The 19,470-nt window shown below is 37.1% G+C and overlaps 1 protein-coding gene across 5 annotated transcripts in view; it reads right to left on the bottom strand.

Annotated features, from left to right (window-relative positions):
• Window positions 1-14,341, bottom strand: part of rapgef2a (Rap guanine nucleotide exchange factor 2a) — a 48,621-nt gene extending 34,280 nt beyond the window's left edge. For 4 of the 5 annotated variants that reach the window (XM_039692694.2, XM_039692711.2, XM_039692721.2 and 1 more), the window contains exon 1: window positions 13,641-14,341. In XM_039692694.2, the coding sequence (XP_039548628.2) occupies window positions 13,641-13,724 (84 nt within the window). In that variant the 5' untranslated portion in view covers window positions 13,725-14,341. The remainder of the gene's footprint in view (window positions 1-13,640) is intronic. The other variant, XM_039692702.2, reaches the window with a different exon arrangement.
• Between the last annotated feature and the right edge of the window lie 5,129 nt (window positions 14,342-19,470).

Raw genomic sequence — 19,470 nt, 5'->3', positions numbered from 1 at the left:
AACTAACAATGAGTCACTACCACACAAATTAATTAGAAATGAATATTACTAAATAAGTGTAACTCAGATGCATTACAGAATGATGAACAAATAATATCTGAAACCATAACATTTCGGCTACCAAAAGCACAAAAAAGCAGCAAACATATTTTTGGGCATGTACCATGAACCTTTTAAGTAATTGCGGTACTTTGGAGTATGATTATATAAACCATGTTCCCAAATGATAGTCATATACAACCATCTGAAATGATTGTAGCATTACAGCCACAGCACTTTTTTGTAAAGTGCCCATTTATCTACAACATCTACAGTATATTAATTTATAATGAAGATCTGACAACAATGAAGAGCACTACATTATAGACTACGCATGAAATGCTCTGATCATTAACACTGAGGTAACCGAGACTTTTTTATAGCTCAAAACAAATATCTATTTATAGCCATGAGAGAGCTTTGATGACACAACATGAGGGACAAAAAAGTGTCTGTATTACTTGTTTAGAACATGATTCAGTGCTTTCCCTATTAAGGGAACCGACCCAGCATTTACTGTTTTGCAAGTTGTTTTCCTAAGAAAGTCCCTGAGAAAATGCAAACTGAAAATGTACAAACTAAACTAAAAAGCCAACGGTTGCCCAGCATCTGTGTTTGTGCGGTTTCTAAGTTTCACAACGTCAAATTCCCTCCACCCCGGTGTCTCGATGGCAGGGTTACCACTTAGCAGGTGGGAAAAACCATTATAGCCAGCTGGCTGAACAAGAGGGGGGAAGGATTTAACAGCAATGCCACAAACGAGAAATGAGTGCTGCTAAATTGAGAAAAACATTGTCTGAGCAACAGTTCAGATGGTGAATAATAGGCCATTGTATTGCATCAAATATCCATATGCATCCTGTACACGTCACAAACATGTTGAATAAGACCAGTATCTGTTTAGAAGTACTACATAAATTCAGATTCTGACCTCTGACCCTGAATTACTAACATTCCTGTCAGCCCATGAAAAGCCCACTAACATGGGAGGAACTAGATCGGTTAAGATGTGGATCTGTGTTACAACAAGGATGGTGGTTGTTCATTCAAATTCAAAACAGAACAAACAATATTCGTTCTTTTCTTTACGCTGGCATGTTTGTAATATTTCAAGTAGGCCTACATAATGTTAAACACTCTCTCCTATACCAGCTCATACATAGTCAGTCGTATTGATCCTCCAATAAGAGCAAACATTCGATTTGTTGAGAATCCCAACCAGCCCAAGCCCAGCTTCGACAAAGATTACTCTTAATGACCCTGGTGTAACTGACTCTGTGACTGTGTAAACATCCACCAGCAGGCAATATCAGATATGAAGCAATACTGCTCTGGTTCATGTCTTTCCATAACATCCACGCACACTCCTTAAGGCTATCAGAGAGGGGATTCACACACGCACAAAAAAAAAAAAAAAAAACAATCAAGCAGACATAAGAGCTAGTAGGCTAGGTTATGTTTTGAGTAGCAATTTCTCTGAAACATCCCACACTTAAAGCGAGGGCATGTCATACTTAAGTAATGAAAACAACCGCCTTCACATTCCTGCTATTAGCCCACTTATTAATTTGACTAAACAAGCATTATTAAAAAGACTACAGTAGACTAAGCAGTCATGATTCTGCTCAAACGTGTAATAATCTGTGTGCCCACTTTTTGACAAGTAAGGAGTTGGTTTATCAGTGCTGATTAATGTAAAGGATTGAGAATAACATGCAAGGAGGAAAGGAAAAGCTGATAAGACATTTTTATTAATACAGTAATGTGTACTAAAGCACTTATCAGCACTGACACGTCACTTTAATAAAGGGAAAGAGGAACAAAAAACATGTTAGGAAGAGAGAAATCACTCTCACTCCCCCTCACATGCTCAATGGGCATAACTTGGGTAAAAACGGAAACATCCTTGACTAAAAATAATCCAATTCAGCTTCACCTCCGACCCTAATGATGTCACCAAAGTTCTGGAAAAAGAATAAATGGATCACAGCTGCGAATTTGGCTCCAGTCTCATATATAAACATTTCCAACCCATCTAGCAATGGGTAGATTTTTTTTTCCTAACTAAATTTCTGTTAGAGGTGTCCTTCAAAACTGGATACTCAAAGGCTCTGAGCCAATACAGGGCGTTTTGCTCAGCACGCAACATTTGCTGTGTTTCGATTCAAATGTGCGAATTTAACTTGCATGCAAATAAATAAACTGGGGCCAAATATCACAAAGAAAAATGCAAGTTGCTACAGTAAGAAAAGCCACTGTGGGTCTTTTTTCCCCATATACTTTTCAGGTACAGTAGCCAAGGTTTATTTAAAGGTGGGGTATGTGATTTTCTTTTTTTGACCATTTTTTCAAAATCACTTGAAATCCTATTCGTAACCCACTTACTGACTGTAAATTAGAAGCACTGAAATGAAAATTAAGCAATTTAATCATCTGTGGAACGGGCAGGACTCGAAAAACTCCAGCCAATCATTTTCAAGAACCATCTAGAATCATTGGACAGAAAATGCATCAATAAAACGGTCTTACCATGCCCCCCTCCCTCCGCCCCCCTCGCACGCATGTCCCGTTCTACTACCAACAGATGCAGCTGTGGCATTTTTTTTTCTGCTTGACAGGTGAGAAGCCGATTGACTACTTGACTACAGTCAATGACTAGTAGTATTTACTAGGGCTGGGTATTAAGACAAATTTCACAATTCGATTTCGATTCACAAGCTTGCAATTCGATTCCATTACGATTCAATTCGATTCAATAACGATTATTTTGGATATCAGTTACAATAAATGGCCATTTTTCTCAAGGGAATCAAATCTCTTAAATGCTGTAAACGATGGGAGTCTAGTTGTAGCCTACTAGGCTTCATTAGCCTAAAATGAAGGTAATAATGAACTATTTTGTAGCTATACAAACACTTAAATTACACTTTTATTTATTTTTATAATAAGAAGATTATATGAAATATAAACATTTAAATGGTGTCATAAAAAAAACTTGCCAGATTTATTCAAATATGCATTAAATATTGAAGAACATTAAGATTATAATGCATATGTAATATGGTGTATATATTTATCAAAATGCTCCTCTCTGGAGTTATTTTTTTCTAGCTGACTAAAGAGTTTAGGAGGGTTTTCTGAGGTAAATATGACGATACATGACATTGATTACAAGCTGTTTAACTGACGTCTTTGCACGGTTGAAAAACGCTGATTGAGCGAATCAATGTGACATGATACGGATTTCGATAAGTTGTAGTCTATCTTTTAACACACTTTCAGATGCTCATTCATGTTTTTTTCGCGCTGTGACTGGTATTATTAACCCGGAAGAGAGATCAGCGCTGCTGTTTCTCTTGAGCTGCACCGGAGCGATTTCACGCCAAAGCGCCAAAACACTATTTATGTTTTTTGAATTTCTAAAGAAAATGGACCGAATTTGAAAATTGAGACTTTGTTTCATATCAATAGTAACAAAGGACAAAGATTATTGCGATTTTTTGGATGTGCGCAGCCGCGATACAATGTCCCATTCATTCAAATGAAACAGGATGACTAATCGATTCTTGAGATTTAAGAATCGATATCGATTCGTAAAAATGAGAATCGATTAATATCGAGAAATCGATATTTATTACCCAGCCCTAGTATTTACTACTAATCAGGGAACTGTCTTTACCGACAATATGTGCTTGAGAATTGTAGCTGTTCTAGCATTATAGCCCAGCCATATGTAGAACTAGCTAGCTAAACAACCTGATTGGGGAGGAAGCTGATATGAGCAATTGTATGCATCTGAGTTTTCGCTCATGCTTGATTGCGCATCCATGTTTTTCGAATGGGTGGAGTCAGGGCCAGCGTTGGAGGAGAGAAGGTAGGACCTTATGAGTAAAAGCATCTTAGTGCTGCCCTCTTCAGGTTGAACGGTGGCTACTGCAGTTGAATTTTCCTATTGGATGTTCCGCACTTCGTGATGTACGCAGGTTTTAACTCACCACGCGAGCTACGCCCTTGGCAATATAAAAACCATCTTGTGTCGTCAAAACCACTTTAGGGAGTCAGGAATTGGAATTGTGAGTATTGAAAACGATCAGGATAGAGTGTTTTAGCATCTATTTCATCCTCTCTATCTCCGCTGGGGTCTGCCCACTTTTTCAGCATTTTCAAATAATGCCAGTGGGTGGAGTCGGGCTCTGACCAGGGGTTTAGTTACCCTTCAAAGAAACAGACAGCAACGGTTTGAGGGTGCTGCCCCTTTAAAGTCGTCATGAAATCAATGTACCCGATTTACTTTGTTAGCCCACGTTACTAGACTTTTGGTGAACAATTAACCAGTGCAACTTAATAAACGGGGGAAAAAAAAGAAAAAAAAAATCTAAATCTAAACATTTGCTTTTGCTCAGATCAGTTTTATGGCTTGGGTTGAAATCTGAATATCCTTAACCACTCCCCTCTACCCGCGCCAGTCTACTATGAGTGAGGGATGGTAAGGAGGTGCGCTAAAGTAAAACCATTCCCTCTATTCAATATTCTGTTTCATTTTGAAATACATCACAACACTGAAGAAAAGTTGTTCGCAACTTCCGGTTCACGGGGACTTTACGAATGAACATATTCAATATACTGTTGCAGATCTAATTTACACCCAACTGTTTACATTCATGCAGGACATAACAGACTATGATTATGTGAATACTCAATATGACATGTATTTTGACATATGTGCTTTGACCATGCAAACGCAATAAGCTGTGAAACTGAAATGAATTTGAGGAGGCATCTGTGCTCGAGATTCATCTCTGTCCGTCAACGGGAGTCCTTTTCTGCGGCTTGTGATTAATAACACTCCAACGTGTCAATACTTTTTCTTCAAAAGTAGTACTGCAAAGCTAAAGAATCCGTATTTGAAATTTGTGAATCGATGCAAATCAGTTGAAGACAGAATTGCAATTCATGAATCCATTTTCCCCCAGCCCTAATGGAAACAGCTACTGTATATCAGGATGCAAAAAAGTTAGACAAGTAAATCTAATAATTAGGCATTATTTTCAGTAGCAATAACAATAGCCATTTAGTAGCCAATCAAGAGGTTTTAAATTTTTGTGATAGATGCAAAAGATAAAAGAAGAAGTGTTTTTATTTTTCTACTGTATTTAAAACTTAAACAACAACTTTTCTCAGAACTGCATTTCAGAAGGTCTCTCTCACTAATGGCTGATTCGCTACAACACAAAAACAGGCAGTGGGAGGAAATGAAACCATTGTTATGAAACTGCAAGGCTAATGCATTTCGGAAGAATGCAAATCCGTTCCAAAGTCCATTTTTTTCCACACAATACCAAAGTAAAATTAGACCGTATAAACATTGTTCTTTCCCCATTCACAATATCAAACATTTTCACTACAAAATTTGACATTTTGAGATACAAATGAATCAGCGTTTTAACAAATGTGGGTGAAACACAAAATTCAGTATCAGAGCAGAGTAGACATTGGATCATTGAGAGCGCAAATTCTTCAAAACCTTCGCGTTGTCTGTTCTCAACATTCACCGAGCCTCATAACAAAGCCTAAAATTACCATAATGGACCAAAAGTGACCCGTGCAGAAAGATTTTTCTATTCTTTTTTTTAGATTTGATGTTTCCAAAACATCAGCAAGCTCAAACGATTTAGCAAACCCAGACAAATAGAAGTCTCATATTTAATCATTATGCCACTTTTGAGCTTCAGATGAAAATAATAATGAGATCTGTGTGTGATAGCATTGTGTGTGGCACAATTTTTGGTAAATGGAATACCGGTAGTCATAATGATGGCACAATGGGAACTTGGAAGGCTCTCAAGCAGGTGTATCAAAATCATTTTCGGACTAGGGCTGCAACAACTAATCGATAAAATCGATTATAATCGATTATGAAAATCGTTGTCAACGAATGTCATTATCGATTAGTTGGTCTGATTACGTCACGGGGATTGTTTACATGCTACATGCGCTTCTTACATGCGCTTCTTACGTGCGCTTCATGAGGCACACACGCAGTCTCTCTCCCTCGCCGGTCTATGCGCAACACGGACGGTTTGGAGCACATTATCTTCTGTCTCGCATGCGCACTCTTGATTCCGTGAGTTTGAACTAATTTGCGGGCATCAGGAAACCGCTATCAATATGCAGCATACACGAAAATCATTCACCTTTCGGCAAATTCGCCGTTTTGAAACCAAAATAGGTGACCTGCGTTAATCGTGTATACTTTATGAAGCCATACTGTAGTATAATGTGAGATAGAAATGTATATTTAAGTCATTAAATTCAAGTTAACGTAAGCTTTTCCCTCCACTGCGGCTGTCAGTCATTCTCTATTCGGTGTTCAAACAGCGCGTCGCGTTACAGCAGTTAACATGATGAAACTCTTTCCAAGATGATTCAATGTTATTATTATAATTGATCCGTAGATAAAGGTCTATGGTTTCGTAATATAATGACTATCTTGCTAGACTTTTATTGCTGTAACTTAATCACTTTCTACTGAGTGTCTGTTAGATCACAACACTAGAGTAGACTCGGCGCACTATAATTGTTCTTCACGTGCAGTAGCCTAAATGAAATTTAAAACTGTTAAAAGAAAAGGCTGAATAAACTATTGCAAAGATACTGTATAATACACAGTCAATATTGCTTCCTCACTAAACAGCTGTGCATCTGATTTTTACGATGTTTTTCATGAATATAACAATACAAAGAGCAATGTGTAACGTTTTACCAGAGATAGTGCTACACTTATTGTGTCTTATTTTTTCCCCACTAAGGAATGTTTTTTTCACTAAATGTTCAGATTTTATAAAATTATTGTGCACTTGTGATTTTTCTAGGCTAAGTTTTTCTGAGTTAAACACTAATCTAGTTTACAATAGCATTTTTGTCATAGGTTATAGTCATATATATTTTTTTTATTTGTTGTTTTTCTATATAATGAAGTTGTCTGTATTAAGAAGATTGTTTAACACACAAAAGAGTGTGGTTTTAGGGTTTTATTTAGTTATAATAAACAAAAAAATGAAATAAATTTTTATCCGATTAATCGATTAATCGAAAAAATAATCGTCCGATTAATCGATTATCAAAATAATCGTTAGTTGCAGCCCTATTTCGGACAGATCTTATTTTTTTCATCATTGACCTACGTCATATACAACATGCTTTTCTCGAGCATATGAACCGAATCAACTTTGTTTACAACAAAAAAGAAAATATGGAATAGACTAGATTAATTTAATTTAGAAAGAACCTTTACAAAACTGGCAATTAGGCAATCTTAAATCAAACAATATAAGAAAACAAACAGGATAAAGCTTTGCAAGCTAAACCGACAACATTAACACAAAATTAGAGCTCTCGTGCCTCTCTCTCTACTACAGCATCAAATAAGTCAATATAATAATATTTAATAATATATAAATAAATAATTCAGTAGAGGTTTAGAAACAATTGTTTATTTTACACTTATATTTTTAAATTGACCTATGGCTAAGCCACACCCTCAAACGCGATGAGCCAATCACAGTGCGCAGCTAACCCAATACACTCGGACATTCTCTGCTTCCACTACCACTGAAATGCATTGCAGTTAGTCAGTTTTCATTCGTTTTTTCTTGTTATTTAAAGTTTAAAATGGTCAAACGGTGTACATGGGGTACATAAAACTCTGACACTAGGTTCCCGAGAGGCTGGGCGACGGTGTGTATTTCTTTTACCCTGTCCCAAGCCACATCTCAACCAAGATAAGTGTCTGCTCTGGATTAAGTTTGTGATTAAGTTACGCGGTAGACCACACCACCAACTAAAGGTGTTTAGTTACTAAACGCTGTTAAATTAAACAAGGATGTCTACATCTGATCTAAGTTAAGTCAACAACGTATTTGAACGTCTAAAATCTCTAACGTAACGTTAGTCTAATGTTAGACATACATTAGAAAACATTAACTTCTAGCTGCATTGTACATCATGTCACTTAGTTTCATTAACGTATCTGTGAATAACCCGAGATAACAAATGTTAACAATGTTGTGCTGAATGATTGATATAAATACTGTAGCACCAAACGGTGATGGCAACGATACGGGTTTATCACGTTTACACTGTGAACTGTACATTTTTGCCTGGAGCTGAAGCTTTTCATAGACCTTCTCAACAATAAAATTATTAATATAACCCTACAATTGCATAGTTAAGGCCCTTTAGGTGATTTCGAGATGTTATTTAATCTTTCTGTCTCCAAAAATCACCAATTGCCTCCGGTGAAATGTCTCCTACTGTGACAGCTGCCATAGCGCCCGTGCCCGAATGTTGACCGTGTGTCCGAGTGAGTGGAGGGGGCGTGGCTTAGCCATAGGTCAATTGTATTACAAAATTGTACGTGAGAAAATGAACTGGGTTGTATTGTGACAGTTGACGAATGTGAAATTTTTTTTAAATGAATTTGTTTATTTTTTTAATCTTCCTCAACAGGCCATATTTAATAAATGTATTTGAATACATTTAAATAATCTCCACCATCGGAATACGCAAAAAAAGGTTGGCGAAGCCTGGTTGAGCTGCTAGAGAAGATGAAGATTGTTATCGCTGTTCTTCCACCCCAGAAAAGTTTATCCTAAGGCTGATGACCCTAGGTGTTCAATTTTTTTCATTTTTTTAGAACAATGCACAAAAGCTTCTCATGAAAGGTGTATTCGTTCCAATTTTGTTGGGACTATCTGTTGTTTATGGATCACAACTTGATTAATTGATTGATTCATTCATTCATTAGACAGTATCGAAACAGAAAATTTGTACAAAAAGTGATCATACATTATTTCAAAAAATGTCAAAGATAAGAGGCTTATGTCTTATTTTTTGTAGTTGTGTTTTCTATTAACACTTCAAATTATAAGTTTTATGTAGTTGCTATGATGTAAACGAAGGGCAAAGCTTTGCCTCAGCTAGCCTGTTAATATACATTACAGTACTGATGCAGTTAACTTAAGCTTTTGTAAGCACTTGCTTTGTTAACCGCCCCTTAGGAAAAATATCCATTATTTTGTGATGCCAATCACAACACACCAGGCCAGCTATCCAATCCCAGTACATTTTGTATTTCAGGAGGAGGGGCTTCATTGAAAACGATGTGTTTTTTGACCCAGACTGGGGAGTAATAATGGGACTGGGGAAATAATGTCACATGAAAAATAATGCATTTTTGAACAATCAAGCACGAAAACATATTATGGTATACCACCCAAAAATAAAATCAAGAATTCATAAAAGGGCATAAAAGGAACCATTTAAAGTCTAGAACTTAAATCTCAATTAAGTTGTTTTCTCTTTTCTGTTGGTCTCTCTTGTTCCCTCTTCCTCTCATTCTTCTACTCCTCTCCTATCTCAGTACATCTCATTCTTCTGTTCTTTTCCTGTTTCTCTCTCAGCAGCAAGCATACAAAGGCAAGGGTCAATACAGGGGGAAGTAACACCTTAAAACTCTAAAGAACCTGTGTGTACACACTTTCTCTAGTATGTGCGTGCTCATGGACGTAACAGGCTTATAAAATTAATAACTGGCCAGGGAACATAGACAATTGGTTGCACAACAGAAGAGAGAATGGTCTCTGGTGGTGAGAGTCAAATATCCTGAAATGTTTACAAATGGATAAGAGCTAACGGCACACAAACACACTTCTTTACACATGTGCCCACACACACACCACATTCATGAGAATGTTGTGCAGAAACACAACCAGAAGTAAAGTTTAGTGTGGCTTTCCGGTCTCATTGTGGGCAACTGGCAACCATATATATGAGACTGAATATATACATGAGACTGTAAAAAAGAGTGCAGGAAGAGAAAAAAAACGAAAAACAAAACATGAGATTGAGAAGATGTAAACGCAAGACAATTGATTATAATGTGAACTAGGATCTTGTTATAGTCAGTTATTTTTTATACTTGTACAAAATTATACAAAGCTGTATTTAAAGGGTTAGTTCACACAAAATTCTGTGGGTAATTACTGACACAGCTCCACACGATAGAGGCTCCGATAATAACAACATGCACATAAGCAGCGGTAGAAAGTGGGAGGAAGGCGCCGCAAGTGAGTTTCTTTATGACAATGAAACATACGCCGCACAGTTGTAGGGGACGCTGATGAGAACACATGCCACAACAAAAGTGGAAATCAGCGAAGAAGTGACTAGAGTTACCAAGTGCCCCTTTAAAGGGATAGTTCACTTTGAAATTCATTTTTGATATGTTTTAGCTTACCTCAAGGGCATCCAAGATGTAGGTGTCTTTGTTTCCACAGCATTTTCAATTTTGACATTTTTTAGTCAAACCGTTGCTGTCTGTCGGTCATACACTGGAGGTTAAGGGGGTCCTCCCTCGGTCAAAATTAAACATGATTTAATGACTCGTGAATGTAAGTACACACTGATGGCCTAAGACACGAAACGAGCGGTTTGTGTGAGAAAACGAACAGTATTTATATCGTTTTTACCTCTTGTTAACAGCCGTCGAACTGATCTGAATCAAGATGTCCAACTGAACTCTCTCGAGTCTACGTCACGCGTTGTTTACACAGAGATTTCAGAAGTTTTACCTTTCACTAAACATATTTAGATATATCGAAATTGTCTTCCATTGCGTTTTCCCGTATATCTAAAAATGTTTAGTGAAAGGTAAAACTTCAGAAATCTCTGTGTAAAGTTAAACAATGCGTGACGTAGACACGCAAGAGATCACTTCCGGCGTAACGTCTGGAGACGGTTCAGTTCGGTTCAGTTGGACATCTGATTCAGATCAGTTCAACGGCTGAGGTAAAAACGATATAAATACTGTTCGTTTTCTCACACAAACCGCTCGTTTCGTGTCTTAGGCCATCAATGTGTACACATTCACGAGTCATTAAATCATGTTTAATTTTGACTACTCTGTGCATGCTCTTTGAGGTGGACCTCCTAAACCTGCATTATATAACTGACAGACAACACCGGTTTGACCGAAAAATTGAAAATGCTGTGGAAACAAAGACACATACATCTTGGATGCCCTTGAGGTAAACTAAAACATAACAAAAATTAATTTCAAAGTGAAATATCCCTTTAACATGGTATTGGTAATGAGATTAACATAATAACGAACTGAAAAACCTACCAGTTTGTGGACTAGCCTTTAAATTTATCATTGAGCTGACACTAATCCAAGGTGACTAACAAAACACTATTTAATGAAAAAGCCCATTGGATACTAGGACTTACTTGCTAAAGCACACAGTGGTAATTATAGCTCAGATCAATTCTTGCCATATTCAAACACACAACTGTTTGGTTGCTTCTTGCCCACATTTTTAACTAATAGGTTGCAGTCAGGGGCACAATGTAATTATTTAATTATGCAAAAGTTAATATACAACATCAAAGCTGCAAAAATGTGGAAAGGAGGTGTTAGTGCTTAGGCTATCTCTTAATTTATTTCACACTGGGCCAACTGTCACACATTCAAACAGTGGCTTGTGGGTTTCTCTCAGCTTGAGACCTCTGGGAGTCAGAGGTCCCAGGGGGTGATCTGTAATCCTTCCTTGGTAACAGAAAGTTGATATTGGAGCTTAGAACATATCACATTAATTATAAGCAAAATATGAAATCCTTAACTGCTTGTGCTTTATGTCTTTAAAGCAGCGCATAGGGGGGCCTGGAAATGAAGACACGACACAAACTACATGCCTCACATTCTTTTGATTCATTAAATTCCTGGGCTCAAAACTCACAAGCCAAATGTCCCACACACAGAACATAAAAGTAGTTTTATGTGGCCACAGATAGGAGGTTCAGTGTACTCAGACATTCAAACAATGCTAGTAGTTTACAGAGCTGAAAATCTAATGAGCTTGTGGTCTGGGACTAAATGGTGCTTTGACATTTTTTTTATTGCAACTGGTTTAAATGAGGATAATCTAGCCTGGACTTCAGGGCATGGTGAGGAAATACTCCCTTCCGACAGATGAGTAATACGCTTCTAAAATACCACAGCAACAAGCCTGATGAGTGTGACTATATTAAGCAATGCTTTAAAAAAAACCTGTGGGCTCTGATTACGACAAAACTGAGCATAGATGTGGAACAAAACAGTAAGTCGCTTGACTTTGTTTTGGTTACATACTAAAGGGATACCGCAATTCCCCCCCAAAAAATGTGGAAAAAACTGGAGCTCTTGGCGCCTTTAAACAAGCAGGTCTAAATTAAACAATCTATCCAATGTCTGAGCCCACTATGTGATGGAGACACTGTTTCATTTAGACATTTTAAAACAACGGTGTATAAAAATGTACAACACAACTCAAGCTGATTTACATTGTATAAATGCAACAATTGACTCTTGAGTTGTATAAACGGTTTCCTCGACGTGTAAGTGATTAGTCAGAGCTTTTGTTGTATAAATCATTACAGAAACTATTTCCTAACTGTTTATACTTAATAAGACATTAAGTCAGCTTGAGTTGTATAACCCGTTTTCTTGAGACATTGTAATTCAGCTTGAGAATTGAGAGACTGTCTTGAGACATTTCCCCCCTGGTTTCACAAAAAAGGCTTAAGCTCGTCCCAGACTAAAACGCATGTTTTGGAAATTTGAACTCAAAGCAAGTTGGACTGACATATCTTAAAAAGTCAGTACCATCTCAAGATGTACATCAGTAATATTTTTTTCAAAAGCATGTTTATAAAAACTACTTAGATGTCCTAATTAAACTAACAACTAATCCTGGCTTAATCTAAACCTTCTTTGTGAAACCACCAGACCATCAAGTCATCTTGAGCCTGGTTTCACAGTGCTTAAACTAAGTCAGGATTAGGCCTTGGCTAAATTACGGCATTTAAGTAGCTTTTACAAACGTGTCTTAGAAAAAAAAAAAACATTACTGGTGTGCATCTTGAGTCAAAACAATGGCACTGACATATTTTGAAATATTTCCATCCAAGGTCCTTTCAGTTAGATAGCTCAAACATGCGTTTTACTCTGGGACTAGACTTAAGCCTTATCTGTAAAAGCAGGGGGAAACTCTTAAATCAGCTGGGATTTTGTGCAGTTTTTTTTTGTTGTTGTTGTTGTTGTATGAAACAGACTAATAAAATGCTGTAATTCAGCTTGAGTTGTAAAAACTGTGTTCTAGTTGCATAAATTGATACGTTTTCAATCAGCTTTGTGTAAACTATCCTAGACAAACTTATACAACTCAAACAGACATAAAACGTACTAATAAATTGGTTATACAACTAGAAAACGGTTCATACAACCCAAGCCATATATCTCTAGTTGTATACACCGATTTACGGATACTTCAGTTTAAGCAGTACCCTTTAAACGTTGTAAGCTAGCTTGAGTTAAGGGTAACCGTATCCCCTTGTCTCGAGACCTTCTAAGTCAGTTTTACAACAGAGTTGAACAATATTTATAAATTCATCAGTTTCCCAAAACAATGATGGACATTATGGCTGTTGTGCAGCAGCAAACTAAGTAAATAATAACATACAGGCTATGTCTAGGCAGCCTTGGTACAGTTGTTGTCCATTACCTGTTGCGTCCTGTCGGCAGGGTTCTTCATGATCGCGTGCCGAAAACTATTGTCCACATATGACGCCATTCTGTCCGCGTGCATTCACATGTAACAAAAGATCTCTTTCGTTAAACCTCGTACATTTTCCTAACGCTTCCGACTCGTTTTAAGCAGAGCCGTCTTTTTAAAACACCATACGTTCTCTAAAAGACAAAATATCTCGAAGCGGGCCAGTTTCCGAGCCCCGGGCTGGAGTTGTAGCAGCTATTCAAACCAGGGGTAACAGTAAGGTCCTCGCGGCGTATAGGGGGGCAAATATTTACACCTTTAAAAGTTTAAGGCGTTCAATAATCTCTTTCCAAGGACAGCGCAAAAACAACCGGGTAACAGAATTCCGTATTTGCCGAGTAACTTGAAACAACTATACAGCAACTAAACACGTCCCCAAATGTCTGAGCATTGTCTTGTGTCCAGATAGAGGTTCACGGGTATACAGGCGTAAACTGTTGTTTCGGGGTTGCTGTTCATAACTCCGCGTCTGGCAAGTCTCTTCAGTCAGTCGTGTTAAAGGGGAAGCCGATACTAAACGTCCGATAATCCAAGTTGGAGAAGTTTAACAAATTGGCGTGCGTCCATAGCGACTGCGTGACGGACACCGGACAGACTGGCAGGCGGGGTAAAACTGGACCGGTGACAACGTAGTGATTCACAAGAGTTGAAGCAAGACCATAGACAGCAAGACATTAAATGGCCGACCTCTAGCGCACCCAGTGGCCAAACAAGTTTAGGCAAACTTTGAGGTTGATCTGTGGTAATGGTGCACTGCGGCGACCAGTGGAAAACAACACGCGTTACAAAACCCGAAAACGTCTAATTTTTCTGACCTAAAAACATGGCAGCACAATGAAATGTGGCACAGCAAGCAAAAAAAAGTATTTTTGATCTATTATTAGCCTATTATTCATTTAGGCCAATATTATGGCATTGATTGATATACAATTTTAGACAAATGTGAACAATTTAAGCAACATTCTTAAACTTTTACTGAAGCTATAATTTGGTATATTTTAATAGTTAATTGAATTTACTGTTATGATATTTTACTAAGAATGTAAGATTGTTTTATAGAAGTAAAAATGTGCCAGCTGACAGATTTGCACAAGCTACGATACCATAAACGACCGGCAGGTCGAGCTAGATAATAGGCTACATTCAGAGACACTAGTGTGTGTTGTGTGTGTAGTGGAGGGTGTTCCCAGTCCCCAACAGCCGCTCCAAGACACTAGAGGTCTAAGGGGGAACTGCAGAAGGTTCTATCACCCTCCACCACGCTCAGTTTAAGGTCACAAAATGCTGGACTTTTGATAGTAGGCTACCAAGGATATCCACTAAACTGGAAGGGAGAACATGTTCGCATTTGGCTTCTATAAACTCTAGAATATAGCCTTCCTGATGATTGGGGCTCAGACACAGTCCCCTAATTTAACCCTTTTCACGCAAAGTGGTCACCACAGTGGACAGCTATTTAAAAAGCATTTTCTTGAATTTGCAAGGGTTTTAATGGGAAAGTTGCACATCCATCTCTTCAGTGGACCCTGGTGCATCATCCTATGCATTGCAACAAAGTTGTAAGCCATTGAGTTTTGATTTTTTTTTTTTTTTTTCCTCCAAACCAAGATGGCCAATGGCCAGTCAGACATGCCAAGTTGCTCCGGAATATACACCCATTCCTTTTATCCTAGGACACTCTTAGGTAAAACAATATTGCAGCATCAACCAGTATCTAATGAGTCATATCACAGATTTTATTTTAGATTGGAAGAAAAATCTAATTAATCACTATAGTGGACCTCCTGCATCAATGGCTATATTTTAGCTACAATTCATACTTATACTGTGAATGTTATTTTTGAAAAAAGGCTACTTAATCTGCAGTAGATTAAAAAGTGTTATAACCAATCCCTATCATACAACTGATTGATTTTAATATTTTTACAGAATGCCCTTACAGAAGGGAAAATCAGTTAGATCAGCTGCAAAGGTACATGGGATCAGTCTCTTGGCCCACAAAGCTTGCACTCCTGGGTTACCGGCATTCATTTGTCAGTACTATGTCTCTGATTAAGAACACACAAACACGCACACACACACAAGTTCATCAGACAGTTCCATAGAGGGAGTGAGACTGTTCTTTTATGTCAATAAACCTGTTTTTGAAGCATATCATATAGTATGGCATCCATTTTAGCTTCTTTTGTGTAATTGTTACAACTTACCCCAGCACGGTATTGGGGTAAGTTGTAACAAAGGTACTGTATGTATTTGATATCAACTCACGAAGTCTGTGATATACTTGTAGGGGATTGAATTGGTGCCATTTGTAGTGAACAAATGTGAGTACTTTGTATAAAAATTTGAGAACTCTAGCTATAAAATTCAGTGAGTTATAGTTACTGAAGCAAAAAGTGTTACAACCATACCCGGTCTCCCTAATTACGTAATGCATTACTTCTTAGATCAAAAAAATATCTGTTTACGTGAATGTTGCTTGTAATGCATTTATTTACTCGTAACATCAAAAAGTAATCTGATTACATAATGCATGTTACTTGTAATGCATTACTTGATCAAAAAATAATCTGATAATGAAATGCGTTTTACTTGTAATAAATTGGCACACTGGAGGTAGCATCTGGGGAATCACATCTGATGGAATCACATCCTCATGTTTTGATATCCAAGATACACAAAGTGGCAGTGCAACTTTGCTTTGATTATGAAGGTCATTTGCCTTTACAATATTTCGGATTTATATATTTTTTTTCATATATTTTTCAGTTTTCACATGATTTGATGTAATTGTATTGATTACTTTGTTAAATACACATACTTTATCTGTTTGATTATGGTATTTATGTTTAGTATCTCTTCAGTTTAAACTTTATGTTTAGTATCTCTTCAGTTTAAACTATAAATGCATGCTGTCCACTCAAGTGGACCTCTGAAAATCTCTCTCTTTTTTTTTAAATTTGTTTAAAAAATCAAATCTTGTTTTTCATGCCCTAAGAGCAATAAAAACACAAAGGAAAAAAATCCTGACTGAGGATATCATAATTCATCCATGAAAGGGTTAGATGAGAATGAGACATACATCTCTTTTAGCCAAGCACATAGCCTATGCACTTCATAACCTTGTAGGCTATATATAAGATGAAATGCACATGATTATCTTTTGTTTGAAATGTGATGAACAGCAGCAGAAGCTTCAACGCTCATTATTTTCAAATTGCTTTTCTGTCGTTACCTTGGGAGGCTCGTCTCATAAGAGACTATTGCCTGCGTCAGCTCCAGTTTGGATCCAACTTCTTACAAAGGCTTCAGATGCATCAACAGCTGTGAAGAGACGACACCATCTCCTGCGAGGACTTCAGATGAATCAAACCCTGAGTCAACATGCACCAATGCTAAATTTTCTATAATAGGCTATTGTAGTCATCATGATCACAAATTGGAATAATTGCTTTAATGATATAATTTTTCTGCTCAATGAATGATATAGCCTAAGTGCATGATTTGAAAATATTATAATTTTTACAATGTGTAAAATAAAATAAAAATGTATTAAGAATTTATATAGGTACAGAAATGAACCAAACATTATTATACGTATATTATTAAAGTTCATTAATTAAAAAATAATAATTACAGGAGATACTCAAATTAAATTATTTACTTTTGATTATGAATTAATTTACACATTTTAAAATGGGGTTGTTGTAGTAGTAATGTCTTCCCATAAGTGAACTAAATTCAAAACCTTATCTTTTTTATCTTTTCAAGTTATCTTTTAAAATTCGAAAAGTAAAACTTTTTTAGCTGTAAAGTTAAGGACCATTAGTCCATAGCCATTTTACAGTAATTATGTTTGACATTTTTTATTAAAGAGGAATAGCCCCTTGAGATGAGCCATCTCGTTTTCGAGGGGGTCCTCGATTCTAGATTCAAAAAAAAAAAAAAAAAACTGACCTTACAGCAGCTTGAATTTAACATAACAAATAGCAAAAGCCAAAAAACAAAAACAAAAAACAAATACACACAAAAAAAATGCTATGCAGGCATGTAATTAGTTATAAAACACTAGAAATACATATGTTCCCACTTACATAAGTACAAGGCTACAAGCAGGCCTATGCAACGCATTCTCACCCCAAGGCGTCACCTTTTGACCATGCTTCAATATTCGATGCTTTGGGCGCCCTTTAGCGATCCTACGCGATCCTACGGCGTCAACTAACTGACGCTAAAGGAAAAGCGTCAGTAAGACGACGCGGGTAGGTTTAGGTCTGGGGTAGCCTAGGGGTAGGGTTACGCGCGATCCTAGGGCGTCATCTAACTGACGCAAAAGGGTGCCTGAGTGTCAGATATTGAAGCATGGTCAAAATGCTCCCAAGGCGTCAGTAAGGTGACGCCTTGGGGATGAGAATGGGCTGGTTTATAGGATTGGCTATTATTACAGTCAAATTATGGAAAATATCCACACAAATAGGCCTATAGCAAAAATATGGAGAATTTTTTTTTAAAGACTCATTAAATAAATGTACTGTTAAAGGTTTCAAAAAATTTGAATGTGATGTTGTAGCCGTATAATTTTCAAAAAAAAAAAACAACAATTCCCCATTGTGTTTTATTAAAGTGATACAAAATTGATCAGGGTTCGTTTATGTGCCCAGACAAAAACAAATTAGACATCACGCACACCTCCACAGATATTGATGTAATGCATCAATTTAACTGTTCAGAAACAGGTTATTTTAAAGCACGTACACTGCAGGTACATGGAAAAGAGGATTCAAGTAAATCATGAGGTCATGAAGAGTAATATCTACAACAAAAGAGATAGGGAAGCAGCAGAAACACACACACAAGAGTGAGGGGATGATGAAAAGAGAGGGGGTGAGAAAAAAAAACCAGGGCATACAGAAATTCTTCGGTATGTGTAACGGTCCTAAATTGTCAACAGCATGTGTGTACAGATCTATACGGGGCACGAATTACCGCCATGACGATGGGTGTTATATGCCTGTGACTAATACAAAGTGTGATAGTGTTCTGTTCCCTTAGCAACAAAGAAGTCCTGAAAAATATTGCTGTTTTATCTATCTAATCTATATGGCCAGATGGTTAAAGCTACGTTATGAAAACATGGGTGTGGGTATATAAGGTATCGGTGTGAAAGTAATATAGGTGCCTGTTTGTGCTATGATTTATTGCTGCTTTTGTATGCTTAAAGCTCATGTGTTATTTTAAACCTTTCTTCATCTTGTAATTTACATCCACAATCAAAACTAAACAACATTCAAAATCTAATTGCATCATCCAGTATATGCCAACAGCACTACACCCACCTATATGTGTTCTTTCTCTATATCCTTCTCTCCATTCTGGTACAATTATGCAAATATTGACAGTGAATTAATAAAAGTGCTTATAGGTTTCTTCATCATTATTTTGAACTGCTCTCTGATTTTATTACAGTAATGATGGTAGAATGATTGCTATAGGGGGAAACAAACAGAGGTGGAAAGAGTACTGAAAATTTGTACTCAAGTACAAGTACAAGTAGTTGCTAAAATAATACTCGATTACAAGCAAAAGTACTGGTGTTAAAAATGTACTTAAAGGGTTAGTTCACCCAAAAATGAAAATTAAGTCATTAATTACTCACCCCCATGCTGTACCAACCCCGTAAGACCTTCGTTCGTCTTCGGAACACAAATGAAGATATTTTTGATTAAATTTGAGAGCTGTATAACTACCACATTGGCTCCTAAGGGACTGCCTCTTGACG

Source organism: Pimephales promelas, chromosome 6, assembly GCF_988280905.1.
Source record: "Pimephales promelas chromosome 6, fPimPro1.hap1.1, whole genome shotgun sequence".
Lineage (NCBI taxonomy): Eukaryota > Metazoa > Chordata > Actinopteri > Cypriniformes > Leuciscidae > Pimephales > Pimephales promelas.
The sequence above is the reverse complement of the archived record's forward strand: the minus strand, read 5'-3'. Positions and strand labels throughout refer to the sequence as shown.